This window comes from Cetorhinus maximus, chromosome 26 (genome assembly GCF_964194155.1).
Source record: "Cetorhinus maximus chromosome 26, sCetMax3.hap1.1, whole genome shotgun sequence".
Classification (NCBI taxonomy): domain Eukaryota; kingdom Metazoa; phylum Chordata; class Chondrichthyes; order Lamniformes; family Cetorhinidae; genus Cetorhinus; species Cetorhinus maximus.
Genome location: NC_135904.1, coordinates 13,808,376 through 13,835,367, shown reverse-complemented (window position 1 = coordinate 13,835,367; position 26,992 = coordinate 13,808,376). Strand labels below are relative to the sequence as shown.

At 43.6% G+C, this 26,992-nt stretch overlaps 1 protein-coding gene across 1 annotated transcript in view; it reads right to left on the bottom strand.

Annotated features, from left to right (window-relative positions):
* Positions 1 to 26,992, bottom strand: part of megf11 (multiple EGF-like-domains 11) — a 464,413-nt gene that overhangs the window by 135,017 nt on the left and 302,404 nt on the right. The window contains exons 8-9 of the mRNA XM_078530151.1: positions 20,940 to 21,060; positions 19,332 to 19,468 (exon numbers count right to left, since the gene is read on the bottom strand). Of these exons, the coding sequence (XP_078386277.1) occupies positions 19,332 to 19,468; positions 20,940 to 21,060 (258 nt within the window). The remainder of the gene's footprint in view (positions 1 to 19,331; positions 19,469 to 20,939; positions 21,061 to 26,992) is intronic.

The following is a 26,992-nucleotide window of genomic DNA, read 5'->3' as shown; positions in this document are numbered from 1 at the left end:
GAAGCAGTCTGGGAAGAGTGTCCTGCAGTCAGCAACATGGTGAAGCAGTCTGGGAAGAGTGTCCTGCAGTCAGCATCACGGTGAAGCAGTCTGGGAAGAGTGTCCTGCAGTCAGCATCATGGCGAAGCAGTCTGGGAAGAGTGTCCTGCAGTATGCATCGCAGTGAAGCAGTCTGGGAAGAGTGTCCTGCAGTCAGCATCGTAGCAAAGCAATCTGGGAAGAGTATGCTGCAGTCAGCATTACAGTGAAGCAGTCTGGGAAGAGTGTGCTGCAGTCAGCATCGCGGCGAAGCAGTCTGGGAAGAGAGTCCTGCAGTCAGCATCGCGGTGAAGCTGTCTGGGAAGAGTGTCCTGCAGTCAATTCTTGTTGAAAATAACAAGAATGACATCACAAGACAGCGCGCGAGAGAACGGCGGAGAGACCAGAACCAGTGCGAGTGTGGGGAAGCTTCAAAAAGTGATGTCAGCACAAAGGTGAGAGCTGATTGGTGAGTAGTGGGTAAGTGTTTTTCTCCAGTTTAAAATAGATTAAGCTAAGGAAAGGTAAGAGTTCTAGTTTTTATTTAAAGTACATAAATAATTTAACCTTTTTTTTTTACTGTATTTAACTTAAAGTAAGGGTTTTTTTTTCAACTAGAGGCATGGCAGGGCAGCTCAGTCCCGTGTTGTGTACCGCCTGCAACACGTGGGAAGTCCTAGATGCTCCTTGCACTCTGACCGACCACATGTGCAGGAAGTGCTGCTAGCTGCAGCTACTTGAGCTCCGGGTTTCAGAGCTTGAGCGGCAGCTGGAGGCACTGAGGTGCATCCGCGAGGCTGAGTGTTTCGTGGATAGCACATTTTTAGATGTGGTCACCTCACAGCTTACGGAAGTGCAGACAGAGAGGGTATGGTGACCATCAGTCAGAAGAAAAGTGTCAGGCAGGTAGTCAGGAAAATCGCCAGGGTGCATCTCGCTCGAGAACCGTTTTTCTGTGTTGGCAAATGGTGAGAGTTTTGGTTCCTCTGGGGAGTGCAGCCACGCTCATGGCACTGTGAGTGGCTCAGCTGCATGGTGGGGGGGGAGGAAAAAGAGGGGAAGACCAATAGTGGTAGGAGACTCGATAGTAAAGGGAACAGACAGGCGTTTCTGCAGCCATAGACGTGACTCCAGGATAGTATGTTGCCTCCCTGGTGCCATGGTCAAGGATGTCACTGAACGGCTGCAGGGCATTCTAAAGGGGGAAGGACAAACGGACAGAGATCGTGGTACATATCGGTACCAACGACATAGGTAGAAAGACGGATGAGGTCCTGCAAGCAGAAATTAGGGAGCTAGGAAGCAGATTAAAAAACAGGACCTCAAAGGTAGTAATCTCTGGATTACTTACGGTGCCACGCGCTAGTGAGTATAGAAATAGCAGGTTAGTCCAGATGAATGCGTGGCTGGAGAGATGGTGCAGGAGGGAGGGCTTTAGATTTCTGGGACATTGGGACCGTTTCTGGGGGCGGTGGGCCCTGTACAAGGCGGACGGGTTGCACCTGAACCAGAATGGGATCAACATCCTTACGGTTTGCTAGTGCTGTTGGGGAGGGTTTAAACTAACTTGGCAGGGGGATGGGATCCTGAGAGGAGGTTCAGCAGGTGGAGATGCACAGGCAAAATTAGACAAGAGAGCAAGTGAGTCTGGAAGGCATAGAAATTGTAGGCCAGTTAAGGCACTAGGGAGTTTGGCAAGGTTGGGTGGTATTTATTTTAATGTAAGAAGTTTGACGAATATGGCAGATGAGTTGAGGGCACAAATTAACACATGGAAGTATGATGTCATTGCTTTCACAGAGGCATGGTTGAGAGAGGGGCAGGATTGGCAGCTCAATATTCCAGGATATAGGGTCTTCAGGCGAGACAGGGAAGGAGGTAAAAGAGGAGGGGGTATCGCAATATTGATCAAGGAATCAATTACAGCAGTAAGGAGGGGTGACATCTTAGAAGACTCCTCAAATGAAGCCATATGGGTAGAACTGAAAAACAAAAATAGGAGCAATCACATTGCTGGGAGTGTACTATAGGCCCCCAAACAGTCAGAGGGAAATAGAAGAACAGATATGTAGGCAAATTTCAGAGAAGTGTAAAAATAATAGAGTAGTAATAGCGGGGGATTTCAACTTCCCCAATATTAACTGGGTTAGTCATAGTGTGATAGGCTTAGAGGGAGTGGAATTCTTAAAATGTATCCAGGAGAGATTTTTAAGCCAGTACGTGGAAGGTCCTACAAGAGAGGGGGTGGTCCTGGACTTAATTTTAGGGAATGATGCCAGGCAAGTTGTAGAGTTGTCAGTGGGGGAGAATTTTGCAGATAGTGATCATAACTCCGTTAGATTCAAGGTTGTTATGGAAAAGTTCAAGGATGGGCCAGAAATCAGAGTTCTAAATTGGGGGAAGGCTGATTTTAATAAGATCAGAAATTATTTGGCCAGAGGGGACTGGGAGTAGCTACTTTTAGGTAAGTCTGCGTCAGAGCAGTGGGACTCATTCAAGAAGGAAATAGGGAGAGTACAGGTCAACATATTCAGTAAAGATAAAGGGTGGGACCAACAAATCCAGGGAACCTGGATGTTGAAGGATATACAGGATTGGATAAAGAGAAAAAGGGAGGCTTATGGCAGATACAGAGGACTCAAAACAGCCTAGAGGAGTATAGAATGTGTACAGGGGAACTTAAAAAGGAAATTGGGAGAGCAAAAAGGGGGCATGAAAAAACATTGGCAGGTAAAATAAAGGAAAATCCAAAGTTATTTTGCAAGTACATTAAGAGTAAGAGGATATCTAGGGAAAGAGTAAGGTCCATTAAGGACCATAGTGGTAATTTATGTGTGGAGCCGGAAGACGTAGGTAGGGTTCTAAATGAATACTTTGTGTCAGTGTTCACAAGTGAGACTGACAATGTGGGTATGGAAATCAGGCGGAAGGACTGTCATATAATTAAAGAAATTAGCATAGAAAGGAAGGAGGTCCTAAATGGTCTGGCAGGCTTAACAGTAGATAAATCTCCAGGCCCGTATGAAATGTATCCCAGGCTGTTGAGGGAGGCAAGGGAGGAGATAGCAGGGGTGCTGGCAATAATTTTCAATACCTCTCTGGCCACAGGAGAGGTGCCAGAGGACTGGAGGACAGCCAATGTGGTACCGTTATTCAAGAAGTGAGGAAGGGATAAATCAGGGAACTGCAGGCCAATCAGTCTAACCTCAGTGGTGGGGAAACTATTGGAAGCAATTCTGAGGGACAGAATTAATCTACACCTGGAGAGGCAGGGATTAATCAGTCAGTATGGATTTTTTAAGGGGAGGTCTTGTCTGACCAATTTGATTGAATTTTTTGAAGAGGTGACCAGGTGTGTAGATGAGGGCAATGCATTTGATGTAGCCTACTTGGACTTCAGCAAGGCTTTTGATAAGGTCCCGCATGGGAGACTGACAATGAAGTAAGGGCCCATGGGATCCAAGGCAATTTGGCAAATTGGATCCAGAATTGGCTGAGTGACAGGAACCAGAGGGTGATGGTCGAGGGGTGTTTTTGTGACTGGATGCCTGTGTCCAGTGGGGTTCCACAGGGATCGGTGTTGGGTCCCTTGCTGTTTGTGGTATATATAAATGATTTAGATTTGAATGTAGGAGGGTTGATCAGTAAGTTTGCCGATGACACGAAAATTGGTGGGGCGGTAAATAGTGAGGAGGATAACCTTAGATTACAGGAGGATATAGACGGGCTGGTCAGCTGGGCTGATCAGTGGTAAATGGAATTTAATCGGATAAGTGTGAGGTGATGCACTTCGGCAGGACAATCAAGGCACGGGAATACACGATGAATGGTAGGACTCTGGGAAGTACCGAGGATCAGAGGGACTTTGGTATGCATGTCCACCGGTCCCTTAAGGTAGCGGGACATGTATGTAAGGCGGTTAAGAAGGCATATGGGATACTTGCCTTTATTAGCCGAGGCATAGAATATAAGAGCAGGGAGGTTATGCTGGAACTGTATAAAACGCTGGTTAGGCCACAGCTAGACTATTGCGTGCAGTTCTGGAATCCACATTATAGGAAGGATGTGATTGCACTAGAGAGAGTGCAGAGGAGACTTATCAGGATATTGCCTGGGCTGGAGAGTTTTAGTTATGAGGAGAGATTGGATAGACTAGGGTTATTTTCTCTAAGAGCAGAGGAGATTGAGGGGGGAGATGATTGAGATGTATAAAATTATGAGGGCCAGAGAAAGAGTACACAGGAAGGAACTTTTCTCCTTAGCGGAGGGATCAATAATCAGGGGGCATAGATTTAAGGTAAGGGGCAGGAGGTTTAGAGGGGATGTGAGGAAGAATTTTTTTAACCAGAGGGTGGTGGGAATCTGGAACTCACTGCCTGAAAGGGTGGTAGAGGCAGAAACCCTCATAACACTTAAGAATTTTTTTGGATGTGCACTTGCGATGCCATGGCATACAAAGCTATGGGCCGAGTGCTGGAAAATGGGATTAGAGAACTTGTTTGACTGGTGCAGACTCGATGGGCCGAACGGCCTTTTTCTGTGCTGTAGACCTCTATGACTCTTCTCACGTCTGACCTTGTAGCTAAATTCCCTCATCCCTTGAACCATTCTGGTAAACTTCCTCTTCACCGTCTCAGGGATCATCACATCCTTCCTAAGTGTGATGATCAGAACTGTGCGCAATGCACTAGTTATGATCTAACCAGAGCTTTATAAAGGATCGGCTTAACATCCCTGCTTTTGTATTTAATGCCTCCATTTATTATGCCCAAGATCCCATATGTTTACTAAGTATTCTCTCAGTATGTCCTGCATCTTCAAACGTCTACACACTTGAACCCCTCGGTCCCTCAGTCCCTACACACTCTTTAGAACTGTGCCATTAAGTCTATATTGCCTCACCTTGACCTGTCTGTAAAAATGCATCATCTCACACTTCTCTGAATTAAATTCCACCTGCCACTTGTCTGTCCATTCTGCAAGCCTATATATGTCCTGTTGCAGTTGATCAGTATCATTCTCACTTCTTCGACTTGTTGTTTTCTGTCCTTAAACCAAGTCTTTTTTATCCAAGCTGACACCGATCCTCCTATTCCATGAGCCTAATTTTGTGTGGCCTTTTATGTGGTATTTTGTCAAACCGTCTCTTAAAATCCTTATAGACAATATTCACTATACTATCTTCATCAACCTTCTCTGTTACTTCATCAAAAAATCCAAATAGTTGGGTCAAAAAGGATCTGTCTTTTACAAATCCACGCTAACTCTCCTTAATTAACTCAAACCTCAAGTGCCTAATATTTTTTTTCTCCTGATTCCGAGCAACAGCAATGATCGTCGGATTGCTGCTGTAATCGAAAATTCCCCTGACTCAACGCTGCTGTGCATTTCTGTCGGGACCTTCTAAGCCTGGCTTCTATAGAAATTCACAGTGCACCATCCATCAGGGAACTCTGTCAAAGCAAAGTGGATTCAGACACTAGCCGCGATATGGTATTATAGGTCCAGTTTGAATGTTAATGAATGAATGTTAGTGGATGGGTGAGATAGGTAAGTGGGTAGATGGGTGAGGTGGTAGGTGAGTGAGGTGTCTGGTGGTTAGTCCTTATTTAAGGAAGGACATAATTGCATAAGAAGCAATGCAGAGAAGGTTCACATAACTAATTCCTGGGATGAAGGGGTTCTCTTATGAGGATCGGTTGGACAGGTAGGGCCTGTATCCACTGGAGCTTAGAAGAATGAGAGGTAATCTTGTTGAAACATATCAGATCTTGAAGGGACTTGACAGGATGGATGCTGAAAGAATGTTTCCCCCTTGTGGGAAAGACTAGAACTAAGGGACACAGTTTAAAAATAAAGGATCTTCCACTGAAGATAGAGATGAGAGGAATTTTTTTCTCTCAGTGGGTCTAGAGTTTGTGGAGTTCTCTTCCCCAGAAAGCAGTGGAGACAGCGTCATTGAATATTTTTAAGGTAGAGTTGGATAGATTCTTGACTAGCAAGACAGTCAGAGTATATAGGAGGTTGCCAGGAAGGTGGAATTGAGGCCACAAGCAGATCAGCCATGATCTTATCAAATGGCAGAGCAGGCTCAAGGGGCCAAATGACCTACTCCTGTTCCTAATTTGTATGTTGTTTGTAGGCTGGTTGAGGTGGATAGGGTGGGTAAGGTTGCAGGTAGGTAAGTGGTCGGGGAATGTAGTCGGGTCGGGTCAGGTCGGGGGATGTAATAAGGTCGGGTTGGTGGGGGGGTAGTTGGGTCAGGTCGATGGGGTGGTCAGTGGGTGGGCGATCAGGTCGTGGTGGTAGTCGGAGGGGGTTCAGGGGTGTGATTGGGGGTCAGTTGTTTAGTTACTCAGGTGTTAGACTAAGTTTTAGTCTGTCTAACATTTCCAGGGTAAGTACCACGGAACTGTCCGAAGTCTCTGACTCTAGCTCAGAATCGGATACATTCGCAGAGGGTTCTGGGAAGCAGGGGAATTGCCAATCGAAAGTTGAAACTTCCCAGGAAATTCCCACGGAGGTCAGCGCATCAGGACTACCACAGATTTCCGATGCGCATCTTATATCATATATCCAGTCTCCGAAGATCCGGAGAGCGGAAGATTTGGGCCTGTTTCTAAAACCATATTCACCACTGATGTTAAACTCACCAGCTTATTGTTACTAGGAATGTCCTTAGCCCCTTTCTTGAACAAAGATGTCACATTTGCCGATTTCCAATCCTCTGGCATCTCCCCAATATCTACAGAAGATTGGAAGAATAAGCAAACACTTCCACTATCTTCACCCCTCACTTCCCTTAACAACTTGTGGTGCAAGTCAACGGGACCTGCCAAAGATCAGTCACGATCATAGTGGATGACAGGTTCAAGGGTCATAGGCTGTACCTCTGCTCCTATTTCTAATGTTCTTATGGACGAGGTGGCTTATCCACTCAGAGTAGCCAGCCTTTCAAGTATATTCTTCTTATCATCTTTCACCCCATCTCCTCTACCATCTCCATTTCTGCCAATACTTTGTAGGCATTCTTTTCCTTAGTAAACACTGATCCAAAGTATTCATTACGTATTCTAGCTTTGCACACTGCTTCTAAGCATATATCATCCACTTCATCCATTAAAGGCCCCACCCTGCCTATTCCTACCCACTTACTATTTACATGCCAGGCAAAGATTTTTGGGTTACATTTCATGTTGTTGTCTCTCTCCCTCTCTGTACATCTTTTTTTTTATTAGTTAATGGAATGTGAGCGTCATTGGCAAGGCCAGCATTTATTAACATTACCATTGAACAAGTGGTGGTGAGCCACCTTTCTTGAACCGCTGCGGTATAGGTACACCCACAGTGCTCTCAGGGAGGGTGTCCCAGGATTTTGATCCAATGGCAGTGAAGGAATGGTGATATAGTTTCCAGTCCAGATGTTAAGTAACTTGGAAGGGAACTTGCAGGTGGTGGTGTTCACGTATATAGGCTACCATTGCCATTCTAGATGGTAGAGGTTGCAGGTTTGGAAGATGCTGTAAAAGGAGTTTTGGCAAGTTGTTACACTGCACCTTGTGGATGGTACCCTCTGCTGGTACTGTGCGCTGGAGGGGGAGGGACTGTATGCTTAAGGTGGTGAACGGGGTGTCGCCTAGCGGGCTGCTTTGTCTTGGATGGTGTCGAGTGTCTTCAGTTTTCAAAAATTTTTATATTCATTCTTGAATTTGGCATCACTGGATAGGCCAGCATATATTGCCCGTCTCTATTTGCCCTTGAGAAGGTGGTGGTGGGCTGCCTTCTTGACCACTGCAGTTCATCTGGTGTAGGTACACCCACAGTGCTGTTAGGAAGGGAGTTCAAGGATTTTGACCCAGTGATAGCGAAGGAACGGCGATATATTTCCAAGTCAGGATGGTGAGTGACTTGGAGGGGAACTTGCAGGTGGTGATGTTCCCATGCATCTGCTGTCCTTGTCTTTCTAGGGGGCAGGGGTTGTGGGTTTGGAAGGTGCTGTCTAAGGAGCCTGATTGAGTTCCTGCCGTGCATCTTCTAGATGGTACACACTGCTACCATTGTGCATCAGTGATGGAGGGAATGTATGTTTGCGGATGGGGTGCCAATCAAACGGGCTGCTTTGTCCTGGATGTCGAGCTTCTTGAGTGTTGTTGGAGCTGCACTCAACCAGGCAAGTGGGGAGTATTCCATAACACTCCTGATTTGTGCCTTGTAGATGGTGGACAGGCTTTGGAGAGTCAGAGAGAGAGTAACCTTCCACAAAATTACCGTCCTCTGACCTGCTCTTGCAGCAACAGTATCTATATGGCTACTCCAGTTCATTTCTGATCAATGGTAACCCCCAGGATGTTGATAGTGGGGGATTCAGTGATGGTAATGCAATTGAATGCCAAGGGGAGATGGTTAGATTTTCTCTTGTTGGAGATGGTCATTGCCTGGCACTTGTGTGCTGCGAATGTTACTTGCCACTTATCAGCCCAAGCCTGAATATTGTCCACGTCATGCTGCAAATGGACATGGACTGTTTCAGTAACTGTGGAGTTGTGAATGGTACTGAACTGCGCAATAATTTGCAAACAACCCACTTCTGAATCTTATGATGGAGAGAAGGTCATTGATGAAGTAGTTGAAGATGGTTGGGCTTGGAAACTAGCCTGAGGAACACCTACAGTGATATCTTGGGCTAAGATGATTGGCCTTCAACAACTACAACCATCTCCGTTTGTACTTGGTATGACTCCAACAATAGCTGAAAGCTGGCATGCTTTGAATAGAGCCCAGAGATGCTTGAAGCAGCAGGTCTGTCCTGGATCATAGGTTAAGGGAGATGTAGCTGCAAGTGGCCCCTCTTTTCCAGTGTACCCATTTGTTTAACCGATTTAAAGATTTAAGATGGTTTATATTTTAATAGCATGTGTGATTATAATGTTATGATCCAATTAAGATGGTTTATGTGAAAAGTAATGGTGAATTTGGAAATAGAATTAGTAATCTTATTAAGTATCTCAGCCAATATTGTAAACAACAAGAAGGATTCTGAATTTATGGAAAGTTCAGATCAGAGATGTGCAACCATTACACTTTTAAATAGATATTCCGTTTTTGTCAGGATGTGAGTGAAAAGCAGATATTGACATCAAATTTAATAAAAATCCAGAATAATAAAAAGCTCTTCTGCCCATCACACTGTTCTATCCAGGGTCCATTTCTGATAATGTTATCATGGACTTCCCTCACTCAGTACCTGTTGATTTCCCACTTTTGTACCCCAGAGCTATATTCACTGTCTAAGGTATATAGTTTGTTTATTCCACTTCATCCATACATTTTATTATTTTGAAGATTATTTAACTTGGACAAACTATGCAAGTCTACAGAACACAGATAAATAGGTTACTTATTTCAACCTATTTTGTATTTTTCATTATTTTCATCATGTCTTCCTTCATTCTGCTTGTTGCTAGTGAAAATAAGTTTAGTTGTCTGAGCTTTTCCTTATACTTTAGTCCCCCAAGTCCTAGAATCATCATAGTCTATCTCACCTAAAATCTTTTTAACGCATCTAAACTTTTCTGAGGTTAAGTAGCCTGGGTTGGCCTTGCTACTAATGAGCTGACTAGCCTTTTCTTTGCAATGTCACAATGACCTGTTCTGGCTTGCCCATGAAATTCATTTATTTTATTAATAACTGCCTACACTGACCAAAAGCTTTTAAATATGATCAATGCTCAGTTTAAATCTCTTTCCCTTTAGCAGCTGCCAAGGGAGAGATTGTTTTAAGACATATTAGTTAATTTCGGTTTAGGAGTGCTATTCTTCCCTGAGATTTTCATGCGTCATGTCTTTAAGGGGGGCACTTGATTGTGTCCTTGAGAGGCTGGGTTTGTTTGGCCCTGCACTTATTGACCTATCACATAAAAAGTCACTTTTGTGTTATGCATATACTTATTATTACCTGTCCCTCTATGCATTACCTGACAGTTATCCACATTAAAATTCGCCGGTTATTCCTCAGTCGATCTACACAACTAATGCAAAGTCTCTCTGCAAGTGATCAATCTCATTTTTACTTGTTACCTCCCCTTAGGGCTTTATGTCATCAGCAAATTTAACAATATCACTATGGACAGTTGCTCCATTTCATTCACAAATATTATAACTAGCAGGGATACCAGAATAGATTGTTTTGGACTTTACAGATGATTCTTTTCTAGCCAGAGCATTTTATATTTATCATTGTGTATGGCTGATGAGTGATGATACTCTGAGTGAAGAATAAACAGATTTGAGGTCATCAGCATAAGATTATTGAGCAGTAATCCACAGTTGACTGCATGGAAATAATGGTTGGTGTGCTGTTTCTTACAAGGTGAGTATAATCAACAGTTACATTTTTATATTGCATGCTGATTATTGGGAGCTCATTAAAGCTTACTTTAAAAAACAGCAAGAGCTTGCATCTAGGGAGCTAAGAATACAGATTAAAAGAAGAGTTTTACAAATGCTATTAATAATTATTAGAGCCAGTCGTAGTGGATGAGTTGAATCTTAAACCCAATCTGAAACTCATTCTGTTCTTTATTTGCTTGGAAGAGAAAAGATTTCTTGCCAGTTCCCATTTTCACTTCTGCCAGATGATAGTTTAGTCCACTCGACAGTTTCATTATCATTTGTCCTTGAATTGTTTCTTGCTTTTCTGAAAGGTTTATGTGATAAGAATAGTTTGGAGTAGGTCCATGATAAGTTTTCATTTGGGAATGCTGAACAAATGCTGTGGCAAACAGTCTGACCACTGCAAGATAAATCCAATTGTGGGTGACAATGGATTGGCTGAACATGTAAAATCTGTCATAAGCAGGTGCCTTTAGACAATTCATGTTTTCTTTTTTGATTAGATATTGCTGTGAATTTGTCAGGATGAGAGTGAAGGAATCAGAATTATTACTTATTAAAATTGATAAATCTTCTGATCCGATACCAAGTGAAGCTCCCTTTAATCTTTCCTCAAGCTCTGTTTTAACACTAACCTTAAAACAGCTACCATTGCACATCAGTGTGATTTTATTTTTTCTAAGTGAGCTATGCAGAAAGCCTCTTTGGTTGAGGCTGAGAAATTGGGAGCTAGATTGGGAATGACCCAACCCATTACATGTAGAAACAATGAAGATCGCTGAAACGAGAGGCACGTTGTCAAAGCTTTTAGTCCTGTACTCGTCAGGACAGATGCAAGAATGCCAAATTTCAAACAAGCACAATAAGTTATACTACAGGAGAAAAGGGTGCTGATTGGTTGGCAAGTCAACTCTTATTGGCCGAGGCATTGTCAAGGAAAAAGCAATGGGGAACACTACAGCCTCCCCAAGCTCCTGGGTAATTCAAAAAAGGCACCAGGCTTGATAATATTCCTATGTTCTGGGTTGATTTGAATCCATATGTTTGTAGTGAAAGGACAATGTGCTAAGCAACCCCTTCACCAATACCCTGAAGTTGAAATAGAAGTAAAAAGATTATTAAAAGAAGAAAAAAATCTCTAATCTCAAAAACATAGGATTGGATTTTCTTCTGTTATACTGCCCGAAATCAATGAAATGAAGACAGAAATTCCTTCTGCCTGATTCTGACCTGGATTTTCCCCCTCTGTCGCAGTAGGGAAGACTGCTAACTGCTCATTCACTGCCCCTCTGTAAGTATGTGATGTGAAGGATGCACAGTCCGATTTCCCAGCCTTTGGCCCCAGGTACTGTCAGGCACCAGCGATCATCAGGAGGGTGATGATCCTTTGGAAGGAAGAGGCCCAAACACTTACCACTGTTAGGCTACAGATCATTCCGAAGCCTGACATTCAAGGTGTGGTAATTTCTTGGCTGACCCCCTGAGTTTGGCTCTCTCTCCTTCTGGTATTGGTCCCACAGCAGTACCACCAGAATTCTCCTTTCAAAGCAGTGGCACGAACCCTTTTTCAGTGAAGATCGTGCTGGACCCCACCCTTCATGCGCTACTAACCCTGTCCCAGGAAACAGGTTGGGATCACAGTGGGGTTGAGGCAAAGTCCCACCTGACTTTCCTCTGGTGGGAGAAGGAAAATTCAGCCCTTGTGTTTAAGCATTAACTCAAATGTCACTCTACTATTGAACTTCACCTCATTACAAGATATTATTCCACTTTGGCAGGAAGAATAGAAAAGCAGCATATTATTTAAATGGAGAGAGATTACGAAACTCTGAGGTACAGAGGGATCTAGGCGTCATGGTACATGAATCACAAAAAGTTAGTATGCAGGTACAGTAAGTGATTTGGAAGGCAAATGAAATGTCATTTATTTATGGAATATAAAAGTAGGGACGTTTTTCTACAGATGTATAGGGTTTTGGTGAGAGCACATCTGGAATACGATGTACAGTTTTGGTCTCCTTATTTAAGAAAGAATATAGATGTGCGGAAGCAGTTCAGAGAAGGTTCACTCCGCTGATTCCTGGGATGAGGGGGATTTATCTTAGGAGGAAAGGTTGGACAAGCTGTGCCTGTATCTATTGGAGTTTAGGAGATTGAGAGGTGATCTTATTGAAACATATAAGATCCTGAGGGGACTTGACAAGGTGGATGCTGAAACATAGTTTAAAAATAAGGGGTCTCCCATTTAAAACGAAAAAAAGGAGAATTTTTTCCTCTCAGAGGGTTGTGAGTCTTTGAAACTCTCTTCCCCATGGAATGGTGGAGGCAGGGTGAATGAATGTTTTTAAGGCAGAGGTAGGGGAGTCAATGGTTATCAGGTGTGGGTGGGAATGTGGGGTTGAGACCACAAAAGATCAGCCCAGAATGGCACAGCAGGCTCGAGGGGCTGAATGGCGTACTCCTGTTCCTAATTCGTATGTTCGTATAGCCAGAGTTAATGTTTATAACAGGCTCATCCGACTGGCAGCCCCTCTATGTGGCCCGTGGAGCCATGTTCAAAAGCTGATAAGACAGGCCAGTAAGCTCAAAATGCAGGTAAGTGAAATTCAAAATTTTGCAAGTGTCTGCTCCTCCAATCATGGCCATTCCTTTCCCACATTTGCTGCTGATAGGCTCAATAGTGAGCCAAGAGCAGCAAATGAGGAAAAGAAAGTCTCTGATTGGAGGAGCAATGAACACCGGCGGTGGTGTGTGTTGAGGGCTGCTGGTCCAGAGGGAAGCGAAGGTATGGTGGGACTGGAGCCCGGGGAGTCAAGGTATGGTGGGGGCCAGGGAGGACAAAGTTGGGCAGGCCCGGGTAAGGCCATGTTTTGCCAGGCCCCTCAATGGCAAAGTTTTGGCAGGCCTGGGGAGAGCGGAGTTGCGGCGGGCTTGGGCAAGTGGAAGTTGCAGCGCCCCTGCGGAGGAGACAATACCTTGGTGAGCATGTGTGAGTGAGAGAGTTTGTGTGTGTGTGAGAGAGTGAGTGAGTGTGGGTGGGAGTGAGGTAGTGTATGTGTGGGACTATGTGTGTGTGTGGGGGAGGGAGTGTGTGTGTAGGAGCAAGAGATTGAGTGAGGGAGAAGGTGTGTGGGAGAGAGTGTGTGTTTGGGAGTGAGTGAGAGTGTGTGTTGGAGTGAGAAAGTGATTGTATGGGAGTGAGTGAGTGAGTGTGTGGGTGGGAGTGAGAGAGTGAGTGAGTGTGTGTACGGGAGGGAAAGGGTGAGTGCATGAGTGTGTATGGGAGGGAGAGTGGGTGAATGTGTGTGGGGGTGAGGGAGTGGGTATCTGTGTGGGAGGGAGAGAGTGAGAGAATGAGTGAGAGAGTGAGAGTGAGTGAGTGTGGGAGGAAGAGAGAGAATGAATATGTGTGTGCGGGAGGGTGAGAGTGAGTGAGTGTGTGTGTGGGAGGGTGAATATGAGTGAGGGAGGGTGGAATGTGTGTATGTGTGTGTGGGAAGGAGAGAGGGAGTGAGTGTGTGGGAGAGAGAAAGGGAGTGAAGGTGTGGGAGGGAGAGAATGAGTGAGTGTGTGGGAGAGAGAGGAGTGAGTGAGTATGTGTGTGGGAGGGAGAGTGAGTGAGTGTGTGCGTGTGTGGGAGGGAGATAGCGAGTGAGTGTGTGTGTGGGAGGGAGAGAGTGAGTGAGTGTGGGAGGGAGAGAGTGGGTGAGTGTGTGGGAGAATGAAAGGAAGTGAGTTTTTGTGTGGGAGGGAGAGTGAGTGAGTGTGTGTTGAAGGGAGAGAGTGAGTGACTGTATGTGTGTGGGAGGGAGCAAGTGAGTGAGTGTGTTCAAGGTGATCAAGGTTTGGATTATATCCCTGTATCAGTAATGTTGAAATTAGTACTAATGACCTGCTCCCTAGAAATAAATTGTATGTTTCTCTGTCCTGTCTCAGCATTCTCCCCTCCTAATCAAATCACCATTGGTGCCAATTGACAAATACTGTGATGCTACAAATCCCCAACTACGTAAGTAACTGCAGGTTGCTGTGATTAGACCTTGTGAGAGGTCTCTTACAATACAGAGAGCAGTATTAGGGCAGGGAAGACAGTATCAGAGAGCATAAGAAGCACATTATGTCTCGTGAAGGAGACAGCTTCAGCATTCTGCAGTGGCACAGTAAAGAAACAAACCAAATCTAGAGAAAACAGCGTAGGGAATTAGGAAAAATAGCATTCAAAAGCTGGTCAGAAGAATTAGGTTTTAAATTTACTTACACTGAACCACAGTTTTAAAAGTGATCATCAAAGCAAGAAGTTATAAAACTATGAAGCTTCGGCTCCAACTGGAGTATTGTGTCCAATTCTGGGGACAATGCTATAGGAAGGATGTGAAGGGTGTGAGAGGATACAGAAAAGATTTATGAGAATGGTTCCATGGATGTGGATAGGTTGGAGGAGCTGGGTTGTTCTCCTTAGAGAAGGTTGAGAGGAGGTTTGATAGAGGTGTTCAAAATCACGAGGGGTCTAGACAGAATATATAGAGAGAAACTGTTCCCACTGGTGACATGAGGAAAAGCTTGTTACGCAGCGAGTGGTTAAGATCTGGAATGCACTGCCTGAGAGTGTGGTGAAAGGAGATTTAATTGGGGCTTTCAAAATGCAATTGGATAAGCACCTAGAGAGAAAAAAAATTACAGGGCTACAGCGAAAGAGTGGGGGAGTGGCATTAGCTGAGTTGACCTTGCAGAGAATTGGCACAGACACCACGCACTGCAGGATCTCCTTTATGCTGTAAGCATTCTATGATTTTTTTGTAGGGAGATCAGACAGGCCGTGTTCCTTCGCCTTCTCCCCACTTACATGTTTATTGTTGACCAAAGAGGATGTAAATTGCCTGACTTAGGCTTTAAAGGTGCCTGTTCACCGTTTTTAGGCATTGGATGTGAAACAAGACAGTACAGAAGATAGGATACAGATTGTCAAATAGGGGAAACATGGATCAAACTGAGGCAAGTCAATGCTTAGTATGGAGATGGATGGATATGGAGGAATATGCTATTGTTCAACCAGTGGCTCTTCCTGGTTTTAAAAATTACTCGTTGAAAGAATAAAGAAGATTAGGAGTCAGCAGCTCTGTTTCTTTTCTCCTTTGCACAGATTTTCTGATGCCTGCAGCTTTATGTCATCAAAAGACAAAGAATTACCAGCACAAAATAAATAAAATACTCAGGAAAATGACAAATGATCTGAAGTACCTCATTCCCTCTCCTTACACTGTTAAAAGGCATCACACTCATTTATTTAAACAGGAATCAAATATTTTAGCCCACTCTTAAAAGCTGCAAGTAATTATAAACATCAAGAATGGTTGCAAAGGGACTTTGTTACGGAGTTAAATATCTTCTTCCACACAGCCATAAATCTATTGCACCTGTAAATGGTGTTAGAGGTTAGATATATTTCAATTAAATTATAAATATATAATTATGTATGGTTCAATTTCATGTTCAGATTGCACTGGTGGGGTCTTTCAGCTACTGAGGGTAGTATTACTGCTAGTAGGGAATGCTACAAGTCTATAATTATTAGGCTTGCTGGGTTAATTCTGCTGGTGCTCACAAAATTAATGAGGGCAATTTATAGAAATATTAAATAGCAGATGGTATGTCTGTGTAAAAAAATTAAGTAAATTATTGCATGCATAGGATCTCAAATAATGACTGTCAGATTTGATTACATTTTTCTTAACATTCCTGTTGAATATATTGTGCAAACCCTTTAAACTTTGTAATCTCCAGACATTTTCAGTAGTTCAAATTAACTCTATTATCTGAGAATCTTATAGCTTCAGCTACTCTAAGTAAATAAGACTGTAATAGAACAGTTGCATTAAACTGCAAGCATGTGGTCGTCCGAGAATCTCTGAAATCAAAACTCACTTCCGACTGGATTATAATTCAGCTGCAGAAAATGTGCCTGCTATTTTCTACATATTACACCTCCCCACAATTTAAATCCACTTCCCTCCTCTCCAGGCTTCTGGCAGCTATGAGATTACCTTTCCCCACTCAAACTTACTACACAAGAAACAGTGAATTGCAGAATGCTGCACAGGGAAAATATTCCGACACGTTCTGTATTATGTGGCTTGTGAGTGGCCACTCCAACTAACACAATCAACTTCTGTCACATAGCCTTTCAATGGTAATGGAAAAATATATATACAGAAAAAATAACAGAATATATTTATGATATATTAAATATGTTATGTCTGCATACATTCCTACAAAACCTTACTTCATACTGTCACATCCTTGTCAAACTATTTTCCATTACAAATTCCTATGTTCAAATTTATCATAAAAACTGCATTTATAAGCTTGTCACAATATAATTACACACTTTCACCAGAGGAAGCACTGTGATGCCTCGGTTCTGTCTCAGCTCCTCAGGTTGAACGAAAGGGAAATTTCTAGACTCCATCCCAAATTAGTATGTTTTGCCATTTAGCTATAATTAATATGACTTGAAAATGGGGACAAAATTTGATCTACATGTCCTGGTCCAATTAACTCTCTAACGCCATTTCAAATGAATGCCTAAGTAAGAATTCCAAAACTGCTAAAGTAAATTTTGTTAAAAGTAAATTCATAAGTAAATTTGGCCTCAGTTTTATCTCTGTACCAGTTTCTGGCAGTGATGTGAATTGCAAATTCATCACTACTCCAGTAATGATCTCCGGTGTATTTTAACTCAGAAATCTCATTTAATCCCCCTGCCAGCACCCCACATTTCCGGCGGGTAGTGGGCAGCAAGCCCAGGGGCCACCCAAAGAGATTAGTAATTGGTGGTATTGGAATCTCATTGGAGGTGAGGGAGGGGATGGGGGAGGGGATGGGGGAGGGGAGGGGGAAGTTAAGTGGGGATTTGAGGGGGACAGGGAGAGAATAGGGGGAGGGGGGAGAGCAGGGGAAGGGAGAGGGGTCTTGTGATCGGAAGTGGGGCAAGTCCAAGGCAGGGGATGCCTAAGCTTTCCTTGTGGAGCCACAGGACCACAACTCCCCACTTTCAGGCATCTGCTGGCCCTGATCCACTTCCCTGCTAGCTTGGCCTGACAGGAAACCCACTGCGGCTTCCACTCAGGCCACAATGCAGTTGGCTCCTGGTGATGCCATGATGACCCATTTGTTAAAAATGGATTAGGCCAGCATTGGATGCATAGCCTTGCTGCCTGCTCAGTTGGGTAGGTAGAAATTATGATGTGTTAGCTATTAGCCACTCCAAGGTGGATAAGTAACCTGGATAATTTTAACTGTCCTCCTGCTCAGATTCTACCAGGCTGAAAGGATTAAAATCACTCTCCCTTCTTACAGAGACATTTTACAATAACTGATAGATTGGCCCTAACTTCCAAGGTCCAGGGCAATGTAACTGGGGGGTGCCCCAAAGATGCCCTGGAAAACCCCCCACTGGAGGTTCCCAGGTATTGTTTGCATGACAATTGCCTGGGTAGTGTAAACTTCTGATGAGCAATTACCCTACAGTGGGAAGCATCCAAAACTTCAGATGGTTCCAACTGTGTAACAGCAACAGAAAAAGTTAGAGAATTAAAAACACTTCTAGCTTCTGGGTAACTATTGTACAGAAGCACACTGGCCCCCACAGGGGACACGCCCCACCCCCCAATGCTGAACAACCCACCACCCCACCCCACTCCCACCAAATTCTAACCAGTTACCTGACAAAGCTACCTTCTCCCTGGCTTGAAACTGGTTGGACCTTTAAACTTAGCTGGTTTACAGTGACCAGTGCTGTAAAAAAGGGGCCGTGGCCTCCTGTCCGATCTGCAGTGCTCGACTAAAGGACTCAGGAGCACGCTGCCCTGTACAGCTCTCACCCGGCCTGAATCGGAAAGTCGGGCGAGACAGGATCGAGAAGATCTCCCGTTAAGAAAGTAGGAGCGGAGGGGCAATCCAACTGATTCCCACTCCACAGAAGCTCAGGGCCAAAGTTATTTTGGTACTATTGAACTGCCTGCCATATGATTAGAAGAAACTCAATCACTTCACATTAAGTGCTGCTATTAAAGCTTGCTGCCAAGCTTTGTCCTAAGCATGCCAGGATATGGTGTTTTATAATGCAGTGACATTTGGTGACTTTAGATCTGCACCTGTTTTATTCATTGAGATGACCATTCCTGCAGGAGAGAGCAATTCAAGTCCTCTGTTCATTGGCTGAACTGCTGATGCCCCCTTCCTTAAACCTTACTGAACACAAGGAGACAACCTAGTAATCATTAGTGAAAAATTGGTCAAGCTTTTTTATCAAATACAATTGGAGATGAAGATGCATCCTAGACCAATGTTTCAGTATAATTTCAGCGTCCACCTGGGCTGCTTAAAAAAACGCCCCAACAAATTCTGCAACGGGTTCAATGGCTCCATGTGTTGGTGGGCAGCCTTCCCACCATCAGATATAAAAGCAAGCTACTGCTCTGCTGGAGATTGGAAATGAAATCAGAAAGTGCTGGAAAAACTCAGCAGGTCAGACAGTACCTGTAGAGAGAGAAACACAGTTAACGTTTCAAGTCCAATATGACTCTTCTTTGGTTGAAAAGTCACATTGGACTCAAAAGGTTAACACCATTTCTCTCTCCATAGATGCTGCAAGATCTGCTGAGCTTTTCCAGCACTTTCAGTTTCCACTGTTAAATATGTATATTTTGCACCCATTTTTTGTCTGGAATAAAAGGAACTAAACGTACCAATTTCTACCCATTATCAGTGTCAGCAACTCACTTTGATTGCCAGGTTTGTGTGGCAGGCATTGTGAGTCATTGTCGCACGTATTTGGAAAACTTAGGCCATGGTTTTTAATTCCATTGCAATTTCCTAACCCCCTCATACATAATAGTGTGCTATGTTAAATTTGTTCTTACCTGTCACCTGCATATCCAGCTATACAATGGCATTTGCCTGTCACATGGTCACACTGCCCTCCATTATGGCATGGGCAGTCCTGGGTGCAGTTGATCCCAAACTTTCCAAATGGGCATGGCTGTGCACAGACCGATCCCTACAACAAGGGTAAAATAAAAATATACATTATATTTACATTTCAAATAGAATTTTCAAGTGCTTGGTATATAAATGGACATAATTGAATATGAATGCAATAGACATCCTTTTCTGGTGAAACAGGGTAAGATCAAATGAATGTGCACAATGATCCACCAGGCCACATTGGTGTGCATAAGTTAAGAGACTGGAGCATAAGTGATTCATTGTACCTCTCTTCAATGAATTATTTTGTATATTAAACTGATTCATTTTATTTTTAACTCTCTGAGTGCCAAATTTATTCAATCCATGCAGAGACCATTCCTAATGCAATTTTCAAGTTAAAAATTGATCTGTTACAAAGCATTACGAAAAGGTGTCATCTGTAAACCAGTGAGTAGTTATTCATTTTCATAAATTACTTCAAAACCTAACAATGATTTTTATCCTGTTGTAAAGTACTGATATGGAATAATGAGAATGGCGAGAATAAAAATCTACTTCATAATGTCAGGGATTAACTTGTTGAAACTTTTTCATGTTAAGCCTGTTAGTCAGAAAGGGTTGACTGGTTTTGATTGCCAGAGAATGTTGGAGAGGAATTTTCCGGGGGTTTATTTTTCCTATCTTCTGGCTCAGTTCTTTTTGTGTTTTTGTCTCTCCCAGGAGATTAGTTGGATGTGGAGGGAGAAACCCGTCCAGTTATGACACTCCAGTTGTGGGGCTTGATGATCCAACTTTTTTTTCTTGCTTTTTCATATGTTTGTATAAAATGGCTATATATATTAATGATCCCAAGCCACGAGCAGTGTAGATTATGAGACAATATCCTATCTATCTGTTTTCTGATTCCTCTCAACCATTCCTTCCTGCATCCTTTCTCATGACTATCTTTCAATGCATATACTGCAACTCTAACACTCAGTCTGGTTAATTTGCGTAACTATACAAGTATTAGCTTAGTTTACCCAGTAGGTATTTACCCAGGCAAATAACCATAGACAATGCTTCAAAATAAATTACCTGGAATTTTGGCTGTGAACAAGCTAAAAATCCAACAGATAAAAATAATAACATTAAATGTTCAAAATCTGAAATAAATTAAAATTGCTGGAAATACAAAGCAGACCTGTTTGTAGTGTTGGTAAAGAATAGTACCGCAAATGCTAATTTGTCCTTTTCTTTCAGATGTTGAAAGGCCTGTTGTATATTTCAAGCATTTTCTGCTTTTACTGAAAAAGTCCAGGCCACTAACATTACAATTGATGTTAATCAACACTGATTGGATGATCAATACCTCTGATAATAAAACAAAATCAAAATACAGCAGATGCTGGAAATCTAAAATAAAAACAGAAAATGCTGGAAATATTCAGCAGGTCAGGCAGCATCTCTGGAGTCAGAAACAGAGTTAATGTTTCAGGTCAAGGACCTTCAGGTTATTATGACAAAAATATGAAGGAACCATTGTTTTTTTTTTTACATACCATCCAGCCAGCTGGACAAGAGCACTCTCCGGTGATGTGGTGACATTTGCCACCATTCTGGCATGGACACCGTAACTCACACTGGGCTCCATGACTGCCAGATGGGCAGCGTTCTTCACAACTGCAGATTAAGAATAGACAATTTGTTGGTTATTACAGCACTCAACTGAAACTATATAACACTCTATTAAATAGGGTATGCATTCCCTTATAAATATATCTAGCAAGGTGAATATCTCAGTTGGATGAAACTGGTGTTCTTGAATCTGATAATGATCATTGAATCCGGGGTAAATTTCACAACAAGAATTTTCTCTCTGCCATAATATTTCAACAGCAGGCTGTTTTGTGCTTGGTGATGCTCTTAGTAAAGCCACTTGATTAGAGAGAGGGAAGGAGAGAGAGACAGAAAGAAAGGAAGAGAAAGAAAAAGGGAGAGAGAAAGAGCAAGGAAGAAAGAAAGGAAAGAAGCCCTATGTTAAAACTGTGCATTATGCCAAATTTGTAAATTTGAAGGTGCTTATACCATTTTAACACAGAGATTATTAATAAGCTTGCCTTTAGTGTTTTATGCTACTATCTATACTATTTGATTGAATCAGCCTTGGAACTCAGTTTCAGCAATGTATGATGTTATGTTTTATTGTTAAGGGCAGGATACATAAGAAACTTACAGAAGAAAAAGCCCTTTGGGTCATTTTTTTTTGCATTGTGTAAAATGTACATTACCAGAGAGTCTTCCTTATTTATTTGATAGCCTTTGGTAATTGAAAAACTAAAGCTTCAAGAGTGGAAAACTGAGCAACTGAGTGAGATATGAACCTGCATTATTATCCAAATTGGATCAGTAGCATTCCACACAGTCCATTTCGTGGGGGTCAAATTTGCCTTGTTGTGTTTTCAGGCATTGGTGTGCGCACATGCTGGATTGGATACCTGGATGCTTGTTGGTTTTAAGGACACCGGTTTGGGTCAGTTTTGACACTGATGGTGGACCCCAGGTAGAGACCCCAGGTGAGGAACAGGGAAGGCAGGAGAAAGGGTCCACATTACAGTAAATTTTTGGTTGTAGTTTCTAACTGAAAAAAGCATTTTTTCCTTTATTCTTTCCTAGCAACTTCGATTCACTACAGGAAGACTATTTCATTTGGAAATTTTTTTCATTCATTCATGGGATGTGGGCTTCGCTGGCTGGGCCAGCATTTATTGCCCATCTCTAGATGCCCTTGAGAAGGTGGTGGTGAGCTGCCTTCTTGAACCGCTGCAGTCCATGTGGTGTAGGGACACCCACAGTGCTGTTAGGGAGGGAGTTCCAGGATTTTGACCCAGCGACAGTGAAGGAACAGCGTTATGTCTCCAAGTCAGGATGGTGAATAATTTGGAGGGGGACTTCCAGGTGGTGGTGTCCCCATTTATCTGCTGCCCTTGTCTTTCTAGATGATAGTGGTCATGGGTTTGGAAGGTGCTGTCGAAGGAGCCTTGGTGAATTCCTGCAGTGCATCTTGTAGATGGTACACACTGCTGCTACTGTGCATCAGCAGTGGAGGGAGTTGATGTTTGTGGATGTGGTGCCAATCAAGCGGTCTGCTTTGTCCTGGACGTTGTCAAGCTTCTTGAGTGTTGTGAGAGCTGCACTCATCCAGGCAAGTGGGGAGTATGGAGCATTCCATCACACTCCTGACTTGTGCCTTGTAGATGGTGGACAGGCTCTGGGGAGTCAGGAGGTGAGTTACTTGTTGCACGATTCCAAGCCTCTGCCCTGCTTTTGTAGCCACAGTATTTATATGGCTGGTCCAGTTCAGTTTCTGGTCAATGGTAACCCCCAGGATGTTGATAGCAGGGAGGGGGGTGGTACAGTGATGGTAATGCCATTGAACATCAAGGGGCGATGGTTGGGTTCTCTCTTGTTGGGGATGGTCATTGCCTGACACTTGTGTGGTGCAAATGTTACTTGCCACTTGTCAGCCTAAGCCTGGATATTGTTCAGGTCTTGCTGCATTTGGACATGGACTGCTTCAGTATCTGAGGAGTCACTCAGATACTGAAGCAATCATCAGCAAATATCCCCACTTCTGACCTTATGATGGAAGGAAGGTCATTGATGAAGCAGCTGAAGATGGTTGGGCTAAGGACACTACCCTGAGGAACTCCTGTGGTGATGTCCTAAAGCTGAGATTACTGACCTCCAACAACCACAATCATCTTCCTTTGTGCTAGGTATGATTCCAACCAGTAGAGAGTTTTCCCCCTGATTCCCATTGACTCCAGTTTTGCTAGGACTCCTTGATGCCACACTCGATCAAATGCGGCCTTGATGTCAAGGCCAGTCACTCTCATCTCACCTCGGGAGTTCAGCTCTTTTTGTCCAAGTTTGATCCAAGGCCGTAATGAGGTCAGCAGCTGAGTTGCCCTGGCGGAACCCAAACTGGGCATCAGTGAGCAGGTTATTGCTAAGCAATTGCCGCTTGATAGTACTGTTGATGACCCCTTCCATTACTTTACTGATGATTAAGAGTAGACTAATGGAGCGGTAATTAGCTGGGTTGGATTTGTCCTGCTTGTTGTGTGCAGGACATACCTGGGCAATTTTCCACCTAGCCGGGTAGGTGCCAGTGTTGTAGCTGTACTGGAACAGATTGGCTAGGGGTGCAGCAAGTTCTGGAGCACAAGTCTTGAGTACTATTGCTGGAATATTGTCAGGTCCCATAGCCTTTGCACTATCCAGTGCCTTCAGCCATTTCTTGATATCATGTGGGGTGAATCGAATTGGTTGAAGACTGGCATCTGTGATGCTGGGGATCTTCAGAGGAGGCCGAGATGGATCATCCACTCAGCAATTCTGGCTGAAGATTGTAGGAAATGCTTCAGCCTTATCTTTTGCACTGATGTGCTTGGCTTGCCCATCATTGAGGATGAGGATATTTGTGGAGCCTCCTCCTCCAGTGAGTTGTTTAATTGTCCACCACCATTCATGACTGGATGTGGCAGGACTTCAGAGCTTAGATTTGATCCGCTGGTTTGGGAACGCTTAGCTCTGTCTATCACTTGCTGCTTATGCTGTTTGGCACGTAAGTAGTCCTGTATTATAGCTTCACTAGGTTGACACCTCATTTTTAGGTATGCCCGGTGCTGCTCCTGGAATGCCCTCCTGCGCTCTTCATTGAGCCAGGGTTGATTCCCTGGCTTGATGGTAATGGTAGAGTGGGGGATATGCTGGGCCATGAGGTTACAGATTATGTTTGAGTACAATTCTGCTGCTGATGGCCCACAGCGCCTCATGGATGCCCAGTCTTGAGTTGCTAGTTCTGTTCGAAATCTGTCCCATTTAGCACGGTGGTAATGCCACACAACATGATGGAGGCTATCCTCAATGTGAAGGTGGGACTTCGTCTCCATAACGACTGTGCAGTGGTCACTCCTACCGATACTGTCATGGACAGATGCATCTGCATCAGGCAGGTGAGGATGAGGTCCAGTATGTTTTTCCTTCTTGTAGATTCCCTCACCACCTGCCACAGACCCGGTCTAGCAGCTATGTCATTTAGGACTTGGCCAGCTCAGTCAGTAGTGGTGCACTCTTGGTGATGGACATTGAAGTCCCCACGGTGGCATCTTGTCACCCTCAGCAGTGTTCAAAATGGAGGAGCACTGATTCACCAGCTGAGGGAGGGCGGTACATGGTAATCAGCAGGAGCTTTCCTTGCCCATGTTTGACCTGATGCCATGAGACTTCATGGGGTCCAGAGTCAATGTTAAGCACTCCCAGGGCAACTCCCTTCTGACTGTATACCACTGTGCCGCCACCTCTGCTGTGTCTTGTCCCCCTGCCAGTGGGACAGGACATACCCAGGGATGGTGATGGTGGTGTCTGGGACATTATCTGTAAGGTATGATTCCGTGAGGATGACTATGTCAGGCTGTTGCTTGAGTCAGTCTGTGAGACAGCTCTCCCAATTTTGGCACTAGGGCGATGCCAGGTGGTCTGTCTGGTTTCATTCCATTTTTTGTGACTCTAGCAGTTTGTTACAACTGAGTGGCTTGCTAGGCTATTTCAGAGAGCATTTAAAAGTCAACTCATTGCTGTGGGTCTGGAGTCACATGTAGGCCAGATCAGGTAAGGATGACAGATTTCCTTCCCTAAAGGTCACTAGTGAGCCAGATGGGTTTTTTAAAACAATCAACAATGGTTCCATGGTCATCATTAGACTTTAAATTCCAGATTTTTTATTGAATTCAAATTCCATCTACCATGGCGGGATTCAAACCTGGGTCCCCAGAGCATTACCCTGGGTCTCTGGATTACTGGTCCAGCGACAATACCATTACACCATGCATAGACCAGTGACAGTGGAAGAGGGAATTTAACCAGTTCAATTATACAGTTAAAAACATTCCAACAGTACTGTGTACTGTATGCAGACAATAAACGGGAAGTTTTTTTACAAACTGTGTCCAGACACATATATACACATTGTGGTATAGGGAGAATAACTCTAGTTTTATGCTGTTGGGCAAATGATACTTATTCAACATTTGTTGTCAGCTAGTGGTTCTGTTGTGTTTTCTTGCTGCTTTCAGTCTGAGGCCCGTGGTAAGCAAGTGACATCCAGTCACAAACATGAAGGAACGTCTGAAAGCTGGTCTCTAATGAGTAACAATACATTCAGATATGATACATGTGAACATTTGCAGTCTACAGGAAAGACCTAACCCTTGGGACTTGAGTTCCTCAGAATCATGCATAATGCTTTTTGTTAAATAAGCAAGAGACTCTCTTTGTGAGTTTCTCCAGTGCTACCAATAAGTGGTAGCTTTTACTACATATTCTGCAGTTACTAATCATCCACTGTAAAGAATGTTTTCCCCATTTCCCATGGGAGGTCTCACTACAGTCAGTGAAGGATTTCGACACTTAATAAAATATCTTGAGGTGTGGTGGATTGGTACCTTGACATTGATTTGAAGTTTCAAATACAAGTGAATAAAGTGAGCAATCAAGGAAAAATAGCTGTACCATAGCTATGGAGGAAGAAAAATCACAGAGGGATCATGTTAACTCTGGATCATTTTCTTACATCTTTTCATGTCAATTAGAAAGTGAGAGCAATAGTAGCCTGCTCTCAAACTGGTAATGATGAATGGTGTGGCAATATGTAAATGAGCAACACAACTGAGTATGATAAGGGAGATATACATGAAATACTTATAATCTTGTAATAACAACTTGCAGAACAACATTGGAATAGGGCACAGAGCCCGATCTTGACAGAATGGCAATGATGGGGCAGACTCTGCAGCTTGCTATCTTTTCTCTGTAGGTCCCCGCTCCAAAGTCAGCCTAATTGACAGGGTTGGCTCCCAGTCAGACAGAGAACACTTCACAGCAAGGAGACTGCAGCTATTATTGGGGGTGGGGGGTGAATGGGAGCCAATCATTTTTTTGAGGGGGGTGGGGGGGAGAGAGGCACACGGGAAGGCTCCCAATCTCCTGTGGGATCTTTGTATGAGGTTGATGGGGGGAAAGGCTTGGCTCCAGGGAAAGGCAATCCTGCTCTTACTGGCCCATTAACAGCGCTGTAAAAGACCATCCCTTCTCCCCGAAGCTGTCCATGCCTCCCTTCAATTTCCTGAGGCCTGGGAAATCCAGCCAACTAGGCTCTTAAATCTGCAAAAAAAGTTAAATCTGAGGCTCTTGTCCTCATGCAAGTATTTAAATTGCCAACCTGCCTCCTGGGAGCAAGTTAACTGCCAGCTGCTTGTCTCACCTGTGTTAAATCCAGATGTGGGTGGGTTGGGAGCGGGTTTGAGATTTTTAAAGTTTTAACATTCCATCTGATTCCAACCCCCTGTTTTTGGGGTTAAGATTCAGCTCAAGGTACTTGGATACAGGAAAACTCACCTGAAACTGATAAATATTCACAAAGAAAATGAATGCGATAACAATTTTGTAATGAACAGAGTGATAAAGTGTGCTGGAGCATCAATGTGCACTGTAAAGCTTTTATATAACATTGATTGTACATGTTATTCTTCCTGCACCATATAATTCTTGA